The sequence below is a fragment of the Fundulus heteroclitus genome, chromosome 2, assembly GCF_011125445.2.
Source record: "Fundulus heteroclitus isolate FHET01 chromosome 2, MU-UCD_Fhet_4.1, whole genome shotgun sequence".
In the NCBI taxonomy this organism is placed as follows: domain Eukaryota; kingdom Metazoa; phylum Chordata; class Actinopteri; order Cyprinodontiformes; family Fundulidae; genus Fundulus; species Fundulus heteroclitus.
This window is the reverse complement of record NC_046362.1, coordinates 14,933,535-14,954,488: the sequence shown is the minus strand read 5'-3', so window position 1 is coordinate 14,954,488 and position 20,954 is coordinate 14,933,535. Positions and strand designations below refer to the sequence as shown.

General features: G+C 43.9%; 1 protein-coding gene and 1 long non-coding RNA gene across 3 annotated transcripts; one reads left to right on the top strand and one right to left on the bottom strand.

Moving 5' to 3' along the window:
- Window positions 1-140: 140 nt before the first annotated feature.
- slc25a22a (solute carrier family 25 member 22a) lies at window positions 141-20,871 on the bottom strand. 2 transcript variants are annotated; one of them, XM_012851999.3, is made up of 11 exons: window positions 20,673-20,871; window positions 10,411-10,607; window positions 10,181-10,306; window positions 10,024-10,079; window positions 9,834-9,924; window positions 8,493-8,547; window positions 6,133-6,193; window positions 5,799-5,943; window positions 5,547-5,701; window positions 5,383-5,458; window positions 141-5,269 (listed from the first exon to the last, which is right to left on the bottom strand). In XM_012851999.3, the coding sequence occupies exons 2-11, from the start codon at window positions 10,428-10,430 to the stop codon at window positions 5,116-5,118; spliced, it is 939 nt and encodes a 312-aa protein (XP_012707453.2). In that variant the 5' UTR covers window positions 10,431-10,607; window positions 20,673-20,871; the 3' UTR covers window positions 141-5,115. The 2 variants fall into 2 exon arrangements, with proteins under 2 accessions (XP_012707453.2, XP_036004725.1); XM_036148832.1 differs by lacking the exon at window positions 20,673-20,871 and adding an exon at window positions 12,131-12,538.
- LOC118566550 lies at window positions 6,200-7,362 on the top strand. The gene is made up of 2 exons (XR_004933104.1): window positions 6,200-6,684; window positions 6,824-7,362. It is a non-coding gene; the product is annotated as an uncharacterized LOC118566550 (long non-coding RNA).
- Window positions 20,872-20,954: the final 83 nt, after the last annotated feature.

Below are 20,954 nucleotides of genomic sequence, written 5' to 3'. Positions count from 1 at the left end.
TTCTTTTTTCTTTTTTTTTCCATCGCGTTGCACACAAATGTTAACAGACAACTGTGCCTTTCACCACACTACCTCACAAACGGCCTCTGTGATAGAGAGGCCTTACAGATTGAAGGCGGAGGGGGGGTAGAGGGACCACGTTTTTTTAAAGTGCTTTTTTGCACACTTCCTCTCGGAGGAAGAGAACAAGGGCTGCGAGGCGAGCTCAGAGCCCGAAAGGCCTCCGAGCTTCACGGCTGCAATAGTCATACGCTGTTGTGTGATGCTGTGGGTTACTTGGTTGTATTCAGTGGCTCCTCTCCAACGCGTGAGTGTGTGGCTACTTATTGCATAACAGTAAGCTGGCTCATGTTTCAGTGAAAGTGTAAAGCACACATCTTTAGGTTTAAAATGTCATAAACTCTTCACATTTATTAGAATACATCTCATAATATCTACGTTACATTCTTATATCTGATTCATATAGAATATGTGGGCGGTATACGTCTTTGTGGCTTACTGCTTATAGCTAACATTGTGGACACTATCATGTGGGGTTTCTGTCTCGGCCCTCTGGGTTTGCAGACAGATAAACGCACAGCGCCGCTCAGGTGTTTACGTACACTCAGAACAATTTTGTTTTTTTTAATTGATTAATTTAAATCCATCTTTTTCCAGGGAGGAATGATGATACAACAAATAGCTTTAACTTCTTAAGACCCAATAAGTGTTGTCTAAACATAGGCTTTGTGATGCCTGAAAATGGTAAAACGGCATTCTTTAAAAGTCCTAAACTAAATGGAATGATTTCTCGAGCGTAAGTAAAGTTCTGACTGGCGCTGCAGATAAATACGATTTAAAAAAAAATTGCATTTATAGCAACAGATTCATAGAAATAAATCAGTTTAATATATGTCCTTGAAATCAGCATGTGGATTATTGAGAGAGAAACATGTGCTATCATATGCCTACTAATTCCCTTGTGCTTTCTTTGATTGTATACACTCCAAATCCTACTTTTGGTGTTTTTTGTAGAGGTTCCTCTGCAAATGACCTGCGTCCCGGCAGCGCAGGCCGGATCGAGCAGATGGCAGAGGATTGTGACAAAACACACAGAGGGAGTAAACAGAGAGAGGGGGTAAAAAAAAAAAAAAAAGAGAGAAACCACAAACAACTACGCTTCAACTACAGCACAACACAGTCAGACACGCACGCGCACGTACACCGCCGAACGCACGAGGGTCGGTGGAAGAAAATTCACAGCTGATGAAAAACAAAGCCAGGAGAATTTCAAGATTCAGCTTGAAAACCGATGAAAACGGTCTAAAGAGGGAGGAGGAGGAGAAGGGGTTAGGTTTTAAAGCAAATCAGAGGAGTGATATCTACAACACTACAACAGGCAACGTTACCACAATGACAGCGCACAGGTTCTGGAAAGAAGTTTACATTCACTGACGAACGTCATTTAGACTTTTTAATGACGCATTTGAGCTTTTCTTTTCCCAGGTTGGAATGATGGATGGATCAGACAACTTCAGCGATGTTTTGAACAAGAACTGAACAGTATAGTGTTATACTGTGTATTTTATTACTACTTCCCTTTTGCTTAAAACTATACATTTAGGCTCAAGCATTTTTACATCCAAACTATTTGATGTTTGGATAAATGCCCCACGGTCAGTTTGGCTGGATTTTTGGCCAATGTCTTTAACAGAATTGGTCATTTAGACTTGTTGGGTCACTGCCAATAATCCCACATTAAATAGTTCTCACATCTTTAATGGAGTTGGTCCCGGGTTTATTCCAGAAGCCTTGTGTTAGTCTTACCACAATGGTAAGAACAATGTTTGGAGGAGTCACCGGTGAGGCCTTCAGATACGAGAACCGACTGACGGCCATGTTGGCGGCAGCATCATGCTAAGGGCCTGCATTGCTGCGAGTGCTTCTGGTGTGATTAACCAAATATAAGTAGGGACGTGTGTACAAATGACAGGCTGTACATATTATTTTTACCCGGTAAGGATTACACTCGCAGTAAATATAAACCAAAGCACCCGGTTCCTGTTCTCTAAACCCTGGAAAAAGAAAATTTTAATGAATTGCAAGCCCAGAACTGCGTGTAAATTTCTGACCAGAACTGCATGTAAAAGCAAGTCGGAATGTCAAAGAAAATAATAAAAAATAAAGCCAAGTTCAGATGAGTTGGTGGGTCTTTTTGCCTTTTTCACACACACCCCCTCAGACCTATTGTCTGCTTCCGCCATGGAGAGGTGCCGCTTGTGTCAAGGTGTCTAGCAGTCCCCTTCTTGACTTATGGCTTTCAGTTACAGTAAGACGAAGGGCCTTAAAAAAAAGGCTGAGAATAGCCCGCGTGGGATTCAGGCGGCAGCGCCTTGGTTTTGCAGCAGCCACATTGAAGGAGCACCGTTCAGACGCACGTTATGACATAACGGCCGCTACAGAGGGCGTCTTGGTCGCTGTGCATTTCTTAGCGTTATGCCATTGGCTGGAAACTCCACTTCTATCAGCAGTGAGATTCTTCATTTGGTCCTATGTTTGAGCAAGTGACTGAACCCACGGACTTCTGGGAGAAATGGCACATCCAAAAAAAAAAAAAAAAACGTCCTTCTTAAAGTCTAGCAGTGTTCCCCTTGGTGTACAGTAATAAAAAAAAACGTCTCTGATGTTCCTTCATTTCACCACATCATCACAACATAAAATCGCCACAATATGAATGGAAGGAGGGTGGGGGGGTGGGGGGGTGGAGAGGTAGGTGTGCAAATAAGCCATCATGTACAAAAACAATACATTCTAAAACAAAGCTCATTTCATCTGCATATGTACAATATAGATAAACTGGACAATACGACAGAAAAAAAAAAACACATACAAATAGATAACGCTATACTGCTTCTAGAAGGGAACATCTATAAATAAAGCTCACTCCCACAAACGATACCACACTGAAAAAGTTGCATCAGAAGTGCAACCGAAGAGCCGAAGAGCCGTTTGACCAGTGGGAGCGAGGAAGGAATGTGATTGGACAAAAACACATCAAAGTCACCTTGATCTCCGACCAGATAAACCAATGGCAGCATGCCTCAGTGTTGGTGTGATGCGTAAACAAGATACGACGGAGCTGTTGTTGTTTTTTCTTCTTTTCTCGCCCCGGGCAGCTTAAAGCAAACAAAACCTCTAAAGCAAACAGGCAGACATGTTTGGTACAAATCCCACAACACCGAGAGCACGGCAGGCTGAGCGTTCAGACGAACAAAAAGGTTTTTCATTAGCTCTTTGGATCCCGTCACCGAATGAGAGTTTGGACGAAGCGAGAAAACTGAGCGCTAAGTCTTGTGTAAACTCAAAAAAATGATTTGTACGCCTGCGTCTAAGGAGAAAGGAAGGCGCTCAACAATGGCCGACTGCACCTGTAGGTTTCAGTGACGTCTGACGCCCTTCTTAAAAAGATCCGCCAGCAATCAGATGGCAGCAAACTGCAGCGCACAAAGGTCTTAAAGCTCCATCCCCTCACTGAACGTTTTCTTGATTTTTTTTTTTTTTAATGCAAACTTCTGTAACAGGTAGGTTTTGTGGCTGACGATCAGAAGTTGCACGCGGTGGGAACAAAAAAAAAACAGACATTGTTCTGGGAGGCCAAACAGTCGGAGCATTGTGGCTGCGCTAAGTATGAGATGGAACCTGATCTCCTTAAAAAAAGGCCAGGGCATCAAAGCCTGCTCTGGGCTGAACCACTGAGTTCATTACAACCACTTACTGTACAGGGGGGGGGGGGGGAAGTGGGTTCTCTGGAAAGATCAGAGGGAGAGAGCTGGTATCACATCAGCACGCTGCCCCAGGACTAACAATGAAACAGGCTCCCACTGTTCATTATTTTATCGTTACGTAAGGTCTGTTTGATTTATTTATTTATTTTTTTTTTTTTGTATTCCAGTAAACCTTCACATTAGGCATGGGCTGGTTACTGAACTTAAGGTATTACCCCAGTTGTAAAAAGTTAGGGGTTTAAACTCTCTGAGGTTTTACATCACGCTGTCCTTCCAGTTTAAAGACCTTTTAATGAGGAGCCAGAGAAACTACAGGTGTGACCGCAGTTTCCCACCCTCCCCCTTCCCCCACCTATTTCTGCACACTGTCGGTCAGCTGGCTGAAAGCAGGCTGCCATACTTTCCCTTTATGTTCAAGAAAAAACACATTTTACTGTTCACGAAAGCACAGGCATTCATTGTGCTGACAGCAAAGGACCGCCATGCATCACTGGTGTCACACTTTGGTATGTTTAGCAGCCGACTGCCAGCTAGCAACCAGAGCTGATAGCCTGACTAAGCCGTCGTTTCTCTCTAAACAACAGAACCACTAAATTATCTAAGATTCTGCACAATAAGAAGTTAAAACTTTTTTTTTTGCTCAAGCTTATTGATCAAAATTAAAAACAACTTTAAAATATGTGATATATACCAATATTAATACCGATTGTATTGTTTTTGCACGCAGGAGTAGCACTATTTGTTAGTTTTCTGTTTCTAATAAATATAATTAGAGGCGTTCTTGTTTCAAACATATGTCTAAAGCAGTAATAGCATGGTACTTGTACGCAGGGCTATCATACCATGAGAATCTCATTCTGGCTCATGCCTACTCCTGATCTCCTACACATTGCTAACTGTAAATTACATCTTTATTGCTCAATTTAGGGCAGTGGTAACTTGTGATTTCAAACATATTGCAAAGGGATTCTCTGTTATTAAAATGTTAATGAAGCCTGCAAAAACAATATTACCGAAGAGCTTGCAGAGCTGCAACAGCCAAGGGCCGTACGTCTAATTTGCAGAATAGGACAATCGTGTTTGAAAGTACAGTAAAATCTTGTAATTACAGACCTCTATTTGTAGCGTGGTTTCCAGAAAGCTGCTGTGGCTGAGCTTGCCAACTGGAATTTTGTGCGCTGCCACAGGCATCTTGGCAAAAAAACAAAGGCTCCCTTCTGAACTTTCTGAACATTCAACGCAGCAAATAAAAAAAACAAAAACAAAAAAAAACACTTCTCTAAGAATCAGATGAATCCGGATGGAGCTGACGTGACGCGTCACGGGAGGGAAGGCAGAACCGAGGCGCCGCTTAGATGTCTTTTTTGGGCAAGAAGCTGAGGATATATTCGCCCACGCCCAGGAAGTAGACCACCTGGGCAATGCCGAACAGAGGCGCGATGACCAGGGCGCGGCAGTAGGCTCCCTTCAGGAAGGCCGAAGGACCCTCGTTGCGCATGATTTTCCTAGAGAGCACAGAAGTCATTACTCACAGCAGAACCAGCATTGATAATGTGCCTGCAGAGATAATAATGAAGACTTCACACTTGCTTTAGCAGTACAGACATAATGAGGTCACCTGATACAGTCTGTCACTCCAGAGTACGTGTCTTCTGTGCTTGCCCGGTTCAGGGACTGCAGTCTAGTCTTTATTACTGCGATTCAACAAGCCCGGGTTAGAATGTAACGTCGGGTATTAGTGCGCGCTTCGCTGACAGAAGTGCCCGAACGCCGCAAGCTCACCATCAACGGGGTTGACGGCAACGGCTGCCGTGCTCCCTGCCATGCAGCCCGACACGAACGACACGTAAAAAGGAGCGGGGCCCTCCGCGCCTCTCTTGCCCAGGTTATTCAGATTGGCGAAAAGAGGGAAATAGATCATAGAGAAAGGAACGTCCCTGCATATGCAGAAAAAAAACAAAAAAAAAAACAGAAAGTCAGGCCTGGATGCAGAAAAGGGATCAGAGTTTGTTGTAAAAACCGGCGCTCATTTACCTGAGCAGTGTGGCACCGAGGCCTTTATAAAGTCCAGCAATGCCCTTTTCCCTCAGTAATTGTCTGGTAATCTGCATGGCTGTCGGGCTCTTTGTCTCCACAGTTCCAGCCGGCAGCGACTCCGGCATGAGCTTCCGCTGAGCAGCTGAAGTTAACGAGAAGCAAAATGTTGAGGACAGAAAGAAAAAAAAATTGCAAAATTCTTATGTCATCCAATGGAAAATGTGCAGGGATACCATAAAGTGTAATCCCTGCCAACACCACACGGGGGCGCTCTTTCCTAACAACACTTCCGGCTGGGTTAAAGCAACAGATGTGTTTGATTTCCTCTTACCCAGCCTCCCGGCGTCCTGCAGCTGGATTTTCAACATCTCCATAGGAGTTGTTACGATGACCTGTGAAAAAAGAGAAATAAATTGGGTCAGACACAGTGCCCGCACATGCAGCACAATTTTTTTATCTCTGCAAATGGCAGAAATTTGGAGGGCTAATTGAACTTTTCCACATTCTGTCAGGGTAGAATACCGCAAGCTGTTGTTTTAAATGATAGACCGACACAAAGCAAAAGCAATTTATGGCATGGGTTTTTATTTAGCTGCCCTGGGTCAAAACTTGAGTCGCCGCAATTACAACTTTAAGACGTTTGGGGTATGTTTCTACCAGCTTTACAAAACCTAGAGACTACATTTTTTTGCACCCTATTAGTTGCAAATTAGCTCAAGGTTAGCCCAAGTGGATGAAAAACATCAAATTCACAGCTGGACTTTGACTAGTCCATTCTAACACAGGAATTTGGCTTGATCTAAACCACTATTTCTCTGGCACTGTGTGTTTAGGGCAGTTGTCCTGTTAGAAGGTGAACCTCCACCCCAGTATTAAGTCTCTTGTAGACTCGAGCAGCTTTTCTGTACTGCTCCGTGTTTAGTTTCATACATATTCCTCACAACTTTGAACAGGTTTCTCTGTTTGTCGCTAAAGAAAAGGATTCCCACAGCATGGTCCCAACAGCACCATAATTCAAGAAGGGGATGGTGTGTTCAGGGTGATGGCCAGCGTTACTTTTCCCTCCCATGCATAGCGTTTTGCATGCATGCCAGAAAGCGAGAATTTGGTCTCATTTGACAAAGGGATCATTCTTCCACGCCTGCTATGTCCCCTACATGGCCTGGGGCTAATTGCAAACAAGATTTCTTATGGTTTGCTTTCAACATTTGGTTTCTTCTTGCAATCCTCTTGAGGCCAGATTTGTGAAGTCTGCAACTATTTGTGGTGCTGATCCACAATTCATCTGGTCTGTGGATATCGCCGAGTTCTGCAGGAGTAACCATGCGACTCTGGGCTGTTTCTCTGATTAATGCTCTCCCTGCACGGCCTGACCGTTTAGGTGGACGGCCATGTCTCGGATGGTTTGCAATTGTGCCATACTCTTGGATTTTTAGATGATCGATTAAACAGCGCTCTGTCAAATGATTTTGTGATCTAAACCCGCCCTAAACATTTCCACAACTTTATCCCTGAGCTGTCTGCTGTGGCTCTCACCATGCTACTGTTTAACACTATTACACCCCAAACAAACCTTCAAAACGTTCATTAGACGTCTGTACGTATACTGAAATCAAATTACACACAGTGTGCCCCTATGTACTAATAAAATGACTTCCTAAGGTAAGTGGTTAAGTGGATTTTATTTAGGGGTATCAAAACCAGAGGGGTTAGAATACAAGCCAACATTGCACATTTTCCTTCGCGAAGCATTTTAAAAAGCCTTTATCGTTTATCCTTCCACTTTACATTTATGCACTACTTTATGTTGGTCTTTCATATGATATCCCAGTTAAACAGATCAAATGTTGTAGTTGCAACATGACCATAGATACTTTTTCTCCCACTGTGTGAAACTGAATTTACATTAATACAGAAAATACATTTTAAATATCTATAGTGTATATAAATAAGACTTTTTATCTTTCCTTTTCCTTTATTATGCCACGACAACAACACTTTTTGTGCGTTTTCTCTTCCTATGTTTCCATCATGTAAAACACTTTGCTGCTGTCTTGCTGCTTCACAAATAAACTCGCCTCGCCTTAAAAGACTTGGACTGGAGGAGTGTGTGTCTGGTGTAAATCTACTGGCATCCATTGGCTCAATGTCAAGTCCTGGCCTGCCCTGCGGCTACACTATAGTAACTAGTTAACTAGATTAAGGGTGAGACGACCACGTTCTCAGCTGCGATCGTAATCCGAGATCTGCTGCACTTAATCTAATCACGGTCCTAAGGCTCGGAGTCTTTGCCCTCATTGACGAGTAGCTTTTCCCTCGGACTCGCTCGCTCAGCACACACGGCCAAGCGCTCTCACAGCGTCTCCTATCAGATGGCGCACCCGTCCACACAGCTGGCCGTGTGTCTTCCAGCTCACAGCGCAGCCTCACGGCGACTGGAGAGCGCTCATTAGAGCAGAACATTACGGCTCGCTATCAGATCCAGATAGCACCATCTACAGACTCCAAGCGTGTTTCCTTTGACGCCCGTGTCCGGCGTTAATGTGGCCGCGGCTGATCGCAGCAGCGGGGACAGAGACAAACGAGGCGGCGGCGCAGGTTAACTCGAGTGTGCTGAAGTCAGTAGTTCCACGTGAGGGAAAAGAAGGGCGCAGTTAGAGCAGCGGCTCATTTTTCTTTTTCCTCACTGACCTGGCATGTACCCGCTCCGCACCCAGCCAGCATCTCTTTGACCAGAGTGAGTTTTCTGTGGGGGAAACAAGAGATAAGAGACAAAGATTAGATGTAGATTCAGACAGTGCGAAAGCTGTCTGTTAGTAGCTTCCAATCCTTGGAAATAAAAATTAATTAATTAATTAACAATAGGTAAGCACCACTGGTGCTTTTGATGCTAATCTTTGTCTTCTGTATCAACATGTCAGGAACAGGAGCGGATTAATTATTCACGAGGAGAGTAACTGGGACTAGACAAGTCAATCATTCATCAGCCTGCTTGTTTGTTTCCATGGAAATTGAGATAGATGCCCTAGAAAGCTTCAGGTTTATCGTGCATGCAGCTTTCCGGGGTGGACAATGGCTTCATGCTTTCAGCAAGACCAGATGATGGGTGCTAATGTTGGAGACCTGAAACCATCATACGCTACCTGGTAACCGGACGTCAGATAAGACTGACTGCTGCTTTATCAGGTCCAGGAGATATTATTTATAGCGCGCCTTGCAAAAGTATTCACTTTTCTTCACGTTACGACGACAATTTTCCATTTATGTTATTGGGATTTAATGTGACAGACAATACAAATAAACGCAGAATTGTGAAGTGGAATAAAGTTGTACAGGTACGGCTCAAAAGATTAGAATACCATGAAAAAATCTGGCTTTTTTGTCACTCATTTAAAAAAAAGAAAAGTAGATTGGATACACACAGATTACAGATTTCAAGACATTCTTTCTAAAGATAGGTTGCTAAGAAACAGCATAAAACGGCCAGGGCTGCACTTAAAATATATGTTCTGAATTTGTTGATAATTGTCAATATCGATTGATTTCTATTTTAGCGATATGCTTTTTTTTCTACATCGTCCAGCCCTAATTGAGAGCATGTATGAACAGCACATGTGAAGTCTTTACAAAGATGCTCACTTGCATTCAGGTCTGGCCCTGATTTCCACACAGGGATATGCTTAAATCCAAGGGGCTGAACGCATATGCATGCAGCACTTACAATTCTGTGCTACGCTATATTTGTCAATCCCATAGAAACCCAGTAAAACACATGTTTTATTTGCATTTATGGTAGTAATGTGTTAAAAAAAGGTGAGAAAAACTAAAGGGGTATGAATGCTTTTACAAAGGCACAGTATAAACCAGACAGTTTATAGGAAAAGGTGAAGGATTAAGTGTAGCCTTGGGGGGGGAAGCACAGGCAGCTAATGTGTCGGGTTAGAGATATGTTAGTCAACACGCCAGTTATCTCCAGAGGGAATTAGAGGACTAGCTGAGTGTGAGCCAGGCTGTCAGCACTTTATGCCTCACCCATCCTTGGTGAGGTGATGCCTGAAGAAGTCATTAGCAGCCAATTTGATGGCCTTCTCTGGTGTAACTAGGGTTAGGTTCACCGCGGCTCCTAGGAGGAGAACCAAGACAGAGAGCCATGAGGAAAAACACGGCGCCTTCTCAATGTTTCAAATAAAAAAAAATGGAAAAAAAAAAATCTTCCACATACCTCTATACATCCCAAAATACCCCTCCGATCGAATGGTCTTAATAAGGCAGTCCGACCTGAAAGAAAACAGCAACAGTGTTGGACAAGTTGTAAGAAAATCCAGATTGGTTCTGAACACGGCAGAACCGTAAACTCTGCTAGGGTCAAGATGGCGTACATGCTGGTATAAAGGCGAGATCCATTCTGCTGGTTCTGCAGGCGAGTCTTGGCCAGGTCGATGGGAAACACGCAAGTCACTCCGACGATGCCGGCAATCCCTCCATTGATCAATTTGGCAGGCAAACTGCACGAAGGGAGACACCGCAGAAAAACCGGTTCAGGAATGAAAGAAGACACAATCAAACACCTTTTTACCCTTTAAATGTCATGATGCCCGTTCATCTTTACCTGATCTGTTTATCAGCCATTTATCTGAACCCCCGGCTGGTCACAGGTGAACACGTCGGCTGGCTGGTGCACTCAGGAGCTGCTTGTTTCTGTCGCTTGATAATTCCAGCGGCCTTCTGCCGTCTAAGGGGAGACAAAGCGGCGTGGTCCTTGTTTTCCCACTCGACTTAATCCAGCTGCGGTTCGTTCGGGTAGGTCTGCGACAGGAAAGAGAGGAAAAAGCTGCTCAGATAAAGGGATTCTCATAACGAGAGAGCCCAACAGAAAACAGGATCAGCGCAGCCTCCACAGGCATTTCTGAAGGGACGAGCGTTAAAATAGCACAAGTCAGTCAATTCAATTCAATGAATGAAAGTCATCGTTCCCATATTCACTGATTTGTCCAGCATTTTAACACCGTTTTTAAACTTTAAAAAAGTACTTCACAGCAGCAGAAACCAGTTTGTAAATAATCTAAAACGTGCACATTTAGCGTCGGGCTCTGAAAATATGATGCGTCTACTGAAATCAGCGAACGCCGTCACCCTATATCACAGCAAAAGAAACACAGCAGTGCGAAAATCCAGCCATGTGGAGGAAATCCTTGGCAGTATTTCTCAAGAACTGGTCTTTGTTTCTGCAGCACTTCAACTACTGTGCGTCTCTAAGGGGATATCTCAACATGGATTCATTTTGGTACATTTCTGACGGGGCGGCGGGAGAGGCTTACAGCACACCGATCAATTATACTCTTGGCTAAACTTCACAAGGTAAGGAAGGTAAGCTCTAGAAAACTGCAATAGCTCAAAGGGTTCAATGTATAAAAAAAAAAAACTCCCTCAAAATGACCAAAAAGGCCCTTTCCTGGCTCTAACACTGGAGCCACTAGAGAGTTCCTCAAATTTATGAAATGAAAACTGAAAATGATCAACATTAGTTTCATTTCCCTATTATCACAAATACAGCCAGTCAGACATGGCATTTTTTTATGTCTGACTTCAAAATGGGTAAGAACCGAGAACATGCCGTTCAACTAAAACAGATGTGTCTTGATGTTTGTTAGTCAACAACTGGTTAAATGGCTAAACTGTCATGTATTTAGTTAGAACAGCTAAAATTAAAACGTCCTAATAACCAAAGCTGTGACTAAAAAGGCCAGATCCCAGTGACTGATGAGTATCTTGTCACCGTCCACAGGGAGGAGATTGCTAAGGTAGGGAAAGAAGAGAAAAAAAATCTCCAAAGATCACAGCAGCAAATCTCCTGCAATAGAATGAGAAAAGACATTTCCTGTTTCTTTGCACATCTGTATCAGGGGGGCCAACAGATGTCAAAGGGGCTGTAAGTGGTGCAGCCTCTGACTGAAGGCACCGTTTCTGACAGTTTCTCAGCATAAAGTTTTACAGGGTTCAGCTAAATAACACTAACTACTACACTGTTTGCATCATGTGACCTTGAAGCGCTGTGTTTTATGCAAACACACTTCCACGGGGAAACTGGAGCCCAGCAAGCACAGCTAGATCTATCCGTTTCAGAGACAGTGTTCAGAGGGAAAACATCCAAGATGTGTGTCAGTATTTTTGACGCAGAGCCTCTTTGCTGTGAAAAGATGCTTCCAATTTCCCCTTTTTCTTTCTCTCCACCCCTCGGCACACCAATCAAAACCCGCCTGTGCTCTCCTCCTCTCTCCTTCCCACCAGCCCTCCCCCATCGCTTCCCTCAGTCACGAGTCACGACTCACCGAACGCAGCTTTCGCATCTCAGATCTTTGCTGACTCGTGGCTTCGCTGAGGGAAGCGCATGTGCGCACGCAACGGCAATTGCCCCAAATTCCTCACGTCTTCTTTCTGGGGCACTCCAAAGCGGCGGGGGACGTTTAGGTTAGCGGTAACCCTATCTGGCACCGAGCGCTGATGCGGCATCAGGCGTGTTTAGGTAGATGGGGGAGTGGAGGCTTCCACTGGCTGCTCCAGGGGTGGAGTAAGGAGGAGGAGGAGGTTCAGAGGAGGTCAGAGAGTATCGTTCTTTCAGCCTCCTGGAGCTTAGACTCCACAACCCACCTCTGCGGCTCATCTTGCTCTGTTTTCTCTCACAGCGGTGACTTTTACCCTAAACCTTCATTTCACAGCGTGTTCCTTTTGTTTCTGTCCTCTGACACCTACTTCCCCTTGAACAAACACGTGTTAACTCCACAGTCAGCACTTTTTACGGTAAACCACCGAGCAACAGAACCAAAGATTACACGTACTGCCTTAAATGCTGCTGCAGATTACTGACGCCTCATGAGATGCAGCGTCCATCCTTCATCCACCACGCCATCAACATACGCGTGGCCTTTAGTCCACATGGCCGTGTCTGTGCTTGGACACGTCCCCTTAGCCAAAGAGTGCATGGCTGCAATGTCTTGTCATGACAATCGGAGTCTGTGATTTGGACACAACAAGCTCCACTGTGAAGTGTCCCACACTCCTCGTCATCCAAGGCTGCAAGACGGCCTCTTTATATTCCAAATAACTGCGCTCAGAAAATAGTGCTTCTCTGAACAAAAGGTTCTGAGTTACACTTAAACAGGAAGGCATATAGTAGGTATGACGCAGCGTCTGTTAACGGCACAGTGAGGAACTAATTGTTTTGTTTGCAATAATAGTGAAACGTTGAATTGCTTATGCAGCCGCTTACTAATGCGAATACAAAAAATGCTAATACAGCGAGCACTTCTGCCACAGAGATCGTCTATGGAGGAAACTCCATGAAAGTAAACGGGCGGAGAGAATGGATTTACATTTACCGGTCAAACAAAATCTCGCAAAAGGACACGACAGTTCATCGTCTCGGCTAGGACAGATGGTTCGGGCAGGGAGTAAACAGCCAGACCACAGAGGTGACCACAACTATTCAAGAAACTATACAGGAAAAGGATTTATTGTACCACTACTTAGCTGTAGGAGCATTTGTCTTCTGCTTCTGAGAATTTCAACTTCCCTTCCATCCGCCACGTGCAGCATGACTTAAGATGACTTAAGAGCCAAAGGACATCCTGTTGTGTACAAACTAAGTGTGGACAAACTCACGGCGGGAGTTCAGTTCCAGGCTATGTCCTCAAAATAAAGTGTTGAAAGCTACTTTACTAGAGCGCAGTTAAACCCTCAACAATCGGCGATGAAGAGAACAGTGAGACGTGAGCCATCACGGCGTGACCCCCCTAATAAAAAGCATTCTGGTGACACAGGACGTTTGGAGATATATAGGAGCCCTGACTCCCGTGGGCATCAGAGTAACGACGCAGATAGGAACCAGAGCAGACACTGCAACATCCCTCTGAACCATGCAACAACTTTTTAGGGTTCAAATTCCAGCTTTTGACAAACTGGGATAAACTACAGGCAGAGTGGGCTGACCGCAGAGCACTTCAAAATCCGGCTCATCACACCTTTACTCAGAAATCTTCACTTTATAAACTGGAGAAAATTAAATCTGGAGTTCAGCCTCCAGAACTAATCCTCAGTATTTAAGGCAGCCTTGTGCTTACTTTTTTTTTTTTTTTTTTTTACATATTTCTTCATTAGAGCAACTACTGTTAGCTATAAGTCTGAGCACAGTTGAAAACAAAAGCTGAAAAATGTATACATGACTTAAAAAGCGTATCGTCTATCCACAAATTAAAACACCTCGCCTTCTTGAATATATTTAAACAAAGGTCATGTTTTAAATTTGAACCACCAGCGCTGATAAGCACTGAGGAGTACACCACCAGTGATTATGCAACCAATGCAGAACCTTGAACTTACCTTTCGCCAACCAATCAAAGCAGCTATTGGATGCAGCCGATTAAAGAGCGAGCACACTGTGATGGTGTGGCGAAAGATAACGGTCCAGTTTTTGACCCTTGCTTATCTGATCCAAGTTATTCAATAAGAATGTTAACCCCTTTTTTTCCCCTGAGAGGAAGTAATGACCAGTCTGTACGAAAACATGTTAGAGAACTTCGGGGATCTCACAGTTAAAATGAGATGCAGCAACCTGTGCATTCAAGCCCGCTTATTATAGGGACGTTTCATGGCCAATTTTCTCTTCTTGAGGAAAATCTATTTCAGTGTTGCAGCATGTGATTAATAAGGTGGATTTAGGGGAAATATATTGCTTACCTTAAATAGAAAAGTCTGCAGCCATGAATAAAGGGGTCTAAGGAAATGATAGTTGTGTGTGTCTGTACTCACGTGTATAAAGATAAGTTAAAGTCACAGGTATCTTACCCTTGCATCAGAATTGAAGAGACAAAATCAGGCCTTAAGAGTCTGCAGATGAATCCTCCCCGGTGTATTGCAGATGCAAATTGCATTCAAAGTATATTTCTTTTATTCAAATCACCCAGTCAGAAGCAAATACCTTTTTCAATCGAAGCTCCTCTCTTCCCAAGTGCCGACAGAGTAAAGGTCTTGGTGAATGAATGACAGCAAGGTCTGGTCAAAGACACAAGGAAGTGAGTGGCTGTGGCGACAAAGCCTTGCTGCAATCAGCAATAAAAAAAAAAAGAAATCACGTGACTCGGGAAGACGGCAAATAAAAGGAAAAGCCCACGCGGCTTCTCCATTAGCTCCGTGCAGGCTGTTGATACCGGGCCATCTGTCTCACATCAGCCGGTCGGACTGACACACTGAGCTACCAACAGCAGATCTTCATGCTTTAACACACAAGTGTGTGTTTCTGCAAGTCCCTATCGGAAATATTGGATCACGCTGTGAGCTGCAAGATCACAGAGTTCAGAAGTAATGTGAAGCTCCATCTGTTTAAAGCTACGTTGTCTCTTCAAACGTGATTAGTTATGTTTCGGATTATTGTCATCAATAAGCATCATTGTGGAAAAAAAAGCATCCGCCCTATTTTTTTTTTGCTATTCCCTTATTTCAAACACTTGAATGTTTCAGTTCATCGCAGATATTTTAAAGGTGCATAGCCTATAATTTATACGTCAGTAACTCACTCTGGTTGCATACAAAGGTTTTCCGAAACCTGCTAGCGTATTTATTATTATTTTGGTGTTTTACGCTTTTGTTTTGCTCAGTTTTTTAGTAAATAAAGCCCTTCATGTTTATTTATAACAACAACGTAAGTACGACACTGCACATGTGTGCAGGGGATAAGCAAGGAAGCAGGTAACTGCTATTAGCATCTCCCAGCAAAGTGAGGAAACAATGAAGAAAGGCACTCCCAGGTTCTTCATAAATGTAGGCATTTATGAAGAACCTGGGAGTGCTGGTTTTCTAGATTGCATTGCACCCATATTCCCCTTTGTTTCTATTTAGAGTAGTGCATATATATTTCCTTCCATTGAGATCATATTGGCCCTATGTGAACACAGAATTTCAGCAATTGAAGAGTAACTGCAATTAAGTCTCCCAGATGAGACTCAGGCTTGATTACTGCCTGACCTCTAAAATAAAAATAAAAAACTTAGACAGAACATTCTGGCAACATGAAGTAGGCAAAAGGTCTCATAAAGCCACCAGTCTGAAGAAATTCCAGAACAGATGAGGGATAAAGCCACTGACGTCCATCAGTTTGTAGTTACAAAGCCAGCTCTAAGGCTGTGGGACTCCAAGAAACCTAGTTGAGTGCTTCTATCCTCAAATAGAGAACACATAAGGCAGCAGTAAACCTTTTCAGGATTGATTAAATCACGGCTGCATCGACAAGTTAATCAGCACGCAAAAAAAATAAATCATCTAAAGCACAGCATGCTTCACTTGTCTCTGCTGCTGTCGGTACCAGTGCCTATAATCAGAAAGAGACCGGACAAAAATGTGATTCATGGGATCTTTCTGAGAGAAAAAAACAATGCTGATAAACATCACACATAACTTTCTAACCAACAAAAAAAAAAAAACGTCTTGATGACTTTTAGGAAATATTCTGTAAGGAAACAAAGTGTACATCTTGGTATGTGTGCATCCCATTACATCTGGAATAAAACTAAAGCACCATTTCAGAAAAGGAGCATAGTTTCAACAGTAAAGCGTGGTGGAAGAGTAGAAGTTTGGGGCTGCTTTACCGCTTCGGGGCCTGGGCAACTTGATGGCACTGACAGAACTCTGAAATCTGCTCGCCGGCGAATGATCCTGAAGGAAAATGTCCGGGGACATCACTTCATAGACACGACTCAAGCAATTTTGATCTATGATCCGGAGCACACCGGCAAGTCTACCCCTGAATAAGGCTGAAAAAGCACAGTAAAGTGTTTAGTGTGGCCTAGTCAAAGTCTGGACTTAAATCCAATTTTGATGCATAGCTGTAAACAGGCACCACAATCCTCCAGTGTGGCTGAATTAAAACAATTATGCAAGGAAGCGAGGAGCAAACCGCTCCACAGTGATTTACGTAATAAAAGAATAGGAAAAATACAACAAAAGAGAAAGAACTAAGTAAAATCAATAAGATGACAGTCATAAAATCTATGTAGGGTCTCACAGGTTACTCAAGTCCAAGGCCCAATCAACAAGATATGTTTTTAACAGACATTTAAATGAACCCAGGGTTTATGATTCAATTTAACTTTATTGATATAGCGCCAATTCACAACATGCCTACCTGGATCTGCAGAGGTAAGGTATAAATAGAAAAGTAATGTGAAAGTGCTTTTGGAATAAAACGATTCATGCAGAATCTACAATTAGATTTAGCTTTATGACAACGTGCTCATATCTGTTGCATAATTCTTTATAAAAAGGAATGATTTTAATAATCCTCCAGACTGACATCCATCTGTGCACTATTTGGATGGGTTTTTATTTTTATTTTATTTTTTGTAGCTTTTTTTCTGCACTGCTGTGAATAGTTATAGATACGGAATATTTTTAGACCTACATGCTTAAAATATGGATCAAGGGATGAAATTTGCGATCTGTCAAATCTGATTACCATTTCCTCTTCCCTGCATCGTCGGGATTATAAACTTATTTACGGATTTAATGAGAGCGCGCTCCCGACCCCTACCTAGAACCAGAGGAGGGAGACGCGGGGGCGTGGAAACACGTTTGTGCAGCTGATGCTCTGCTCAGAGATCATATTGCAGCAATCAAAGCAGAACAACGGACGGCTTTTTGGAATCACCTGTTGCGAGACAGCGATATCGGGTTGAGTCGGGCTTTTATGTGTTGGGAAAAAGGCTCTTTGTGCAGAGGAAAGGTGAGGCGTTTGCTCCTTCCTCTGACGCCACAGGTAAATGCATGGTGGCTTTGTTTCTGTAAAACCATCTGGGGATTTCTCTGTTTTCACGCTATCGCCTCCATCTTAGCTTTCTTACTGTTGGGAAAAAACAAATAAAAAAAAAGGGGCAGCTGGTGGACAGAATAGAAGCAGCGATTCAGCACCTCCAGTCTGCAGCTCCCTGTAACTTGGAGGGATAGCTTTCACACTGGGGTGATGCAAAAACAACCTTCTCATACAGTAAGCACGAAACCTGCTCGGGTGATCTCAGTGCATTTTTTTTTTTTGTGCAATAGCTACCTGCGCTTTTGCGTGCAAGCTAGTGAGATTAAACAAGGTTTGCATGTTGTGCTGAACCGTGGTTAAAAAGCTATTTTCTAAGCTCTGGCCTAAAACGCCAAACAGTTCCAGCAGAAAGCATGAGATGTCACCTTACACCCAAGAATGAATCACCTCATCAATTATTTCCAAGCAGCAGAATGCTTTATTACACTGTGTGGCCGGAACTTTCCATACGTACACCAACAAAACTCACCGTGCAACTTTTCTCATAAAATAATAATAATAATAATTGTTAAAAAAAAGAAATAGATTTATCCAAGTTTGCAAGTCCTGCCATCCTGCTCAGCTGATAAATGCTCCCATGTGCGTGTTTTAGGAGACTTTGAGGCCTTGGAGGCAGAATGCGTCGGGTCACAGAAGACGTAAAATTTCTTTATTGCCATTCAGATTTGCGTCACCAAACATATATCTGGACTAGATTGCGTTGCAACGGTTCAGGAAGAGTACAGAAACAAAACAGAAGCATTATTTTGTATTTAGATTAGCATAATTACAACAAAACTATCCCATATATATATATATATGTCAAAAAACTTTGCACATACCCTATATTGCACATTGTGAATTGATTGAATATTGGGCATATTACACCCCTGGAGCGAACCATTAATCAGTCTTGAGAGAATGGTGGTGGAGGAGGGTGTGAGGCGGGGGTTTGGGGTCAATTTGAGTCCAGCAATGTTATGCATTAGCGGAAGAAGCTGTTGTAGCCTTAGATCCTGCAGGCCTTGCAGACATTGATCTTTTTAATGTGTGTTACACCAACACGATGCAGTGCATACCATTTGTATTCAGTCCCCTGTCCTTAAGTGCATTCATCCCTTGTCTATACCTGCTTATTCTTGCACGGCCATGAGCCGGTGCCTATTTCACTAGCACTCATTTGGCGAGAGGCGGGGTACAACCTGAACAGTTGCCAGTTGCTTAGGGCAACATAAGGACACACATGGCGTGCACACACACACACACATTTATACCTATTACATTTTGGAGAGACCAATTAACCTAACAGTCATGTTTTGGGACTGTGTGAGGAAGACAGAGAACCCTGTCAGAACCCATACATCCACAGGGAGAACATGCAAAGTTCATGCAGAAAGACCCCAGGCCAGGACTCGAACCCGGGACCTTCTTGTTGAAATGCAACAATGCTAACAGTGCTGTTCTGTGACGACATCAGAGATTTGTTGGGAGAACATTAGTGGGGGAGAGCTGTGGCTTGATGGGTTGAGTAGTCATCTGGTAATCAGAAGGTTGTGGGTTCGATTCCAGCGTCCCCTTGCCACATGTCGATGTGGCACTTAACCCCAAATTGCCTACTGAAGTGCATCTTGGTGTATGGGGAGTGTTGGCCTAGTGGTTAGATCAGCGCTTGCACTCAGAGAAGGATGCAAGTACCTGGTTCGATCCCCAACGCCTGCACTCTGGGTCCCTGAGCAAGACCCTCAACCCCCCCCCCCCCCCCCCAGCACCTCAAATGGCAGCCCACTGCTTCCCAAGGGTGATGGGTTAAAAGCAGAGAACAAATTTTGTTGTAATGTATGTTTCAATGGCAATAAAGATGATATTACTATATTATTATTAGTGAGCAAACAGCACCATAAAGAACAAGGAAGACAGAGGTCAGAATTGAAATTGTGGCAAAGTTAAAATCAAGGTTAGGCCATTAAACAACATCCCGACTTTTGAACATCTGCAAACGTACCAAGTCATGGCTGCCCGACGAAACTTTCCAAAAGCAACTTAAAAAAAAAGGTCTCTCTGGAGGATATGCAGAGATCCAAAGCTCGGGTGGTAGAATCTGTCTAAGTGTTAGTGTCCTTCCATCGGGCCTTACTTCTGAAAAGAAAGCAATCAGAATTGCTTCCAGCCATGTTGCTTCGGTCATCATGGCCTAAACCATCAACGCTCGTTACCCTGAACACACCTTCCCCCATTATGAAACACGGCGGTGGCAGAATCATGCTGTGGGGACGCTTTTCTCCAGCAGAGAAAACTAGTTGGAGCTGATGGGGAAGATGGAGGCAGTCGGTCCACAGAATACGCTGAAGTTTTGCGGATGCAGTGGCCGGTTAGGGGTTCAGGGGTGATTATGAGTCTTGCAGGCGTTACGTTGTAAACATGGCTGCTCACATATTTCATCCTGAAGAACACAGCTCTAGTTTTCAACCATAGTGCTTCTGCCACCGAGGAAGAAGAAAGGAGGGTGGCTCGGTTTAATGAGCGCATATATCTAAACAACAATGGCGCTAAGGACGTCCATAAACCCCCCCTCAGACCGGCTGCCCCCGCGTTACAGCCGTTACAACACCTGGACGTGACCAACGGCTCCACGGTCCGGTGCAGCGACACGATCTGCCATATTTCACGGCGTCAAACATCAAAACCCCACGGCGTTAGCGGTGCACGTTTGATCCCCCTCCCTCCCTTTAGCTGGAAAGTGCTGTACTCGCTGCGTGACGGGAAATCATCTCCTTCCCGTTACTCGATGACAGCGCGACGCAGACGGGCGCATCTTAGCCCCGCGTCACACCGGTTCCTGCCGCGATCTGCACTCCGCCACCGGCTAAATTCAAGCTCAATCTCCCGGTTATCACCAGATGAGATTAATTTTTTATTTTATTTTTACATACACTGCACACTCCCTGCATTGGAAAGCCGTCATATTTTATTTTTATCCTTCCCCCTCCCAAAAAAAAAAAAAAAAACGTCAACGAGCATCACCGTTATGTACATACCGCAGAGTCGTTTCCGCTGCGTCTGCCTCCGGGGTGAAATCAACGCGTTTTCACTCTCCTGTCCTCGGCTGGCACACCGACAGCAGCTAACCTACTGGAATTACTAGCATTTGAGCCCAGAGGAGGAGGAGGAGGAGGAAGAGGAGGAGGTGGGAGAGAAAGCAAGCAAGCAAGCAGGCAGGAAGGCAGGCAGAGGAGGGAGGGAGGGAGGGAGCAGACTGACTGGTAACGGAGAAGCTGCTACAAACCATAGAAGGCAATGCGAAAGCGCCCCCTAGTGGA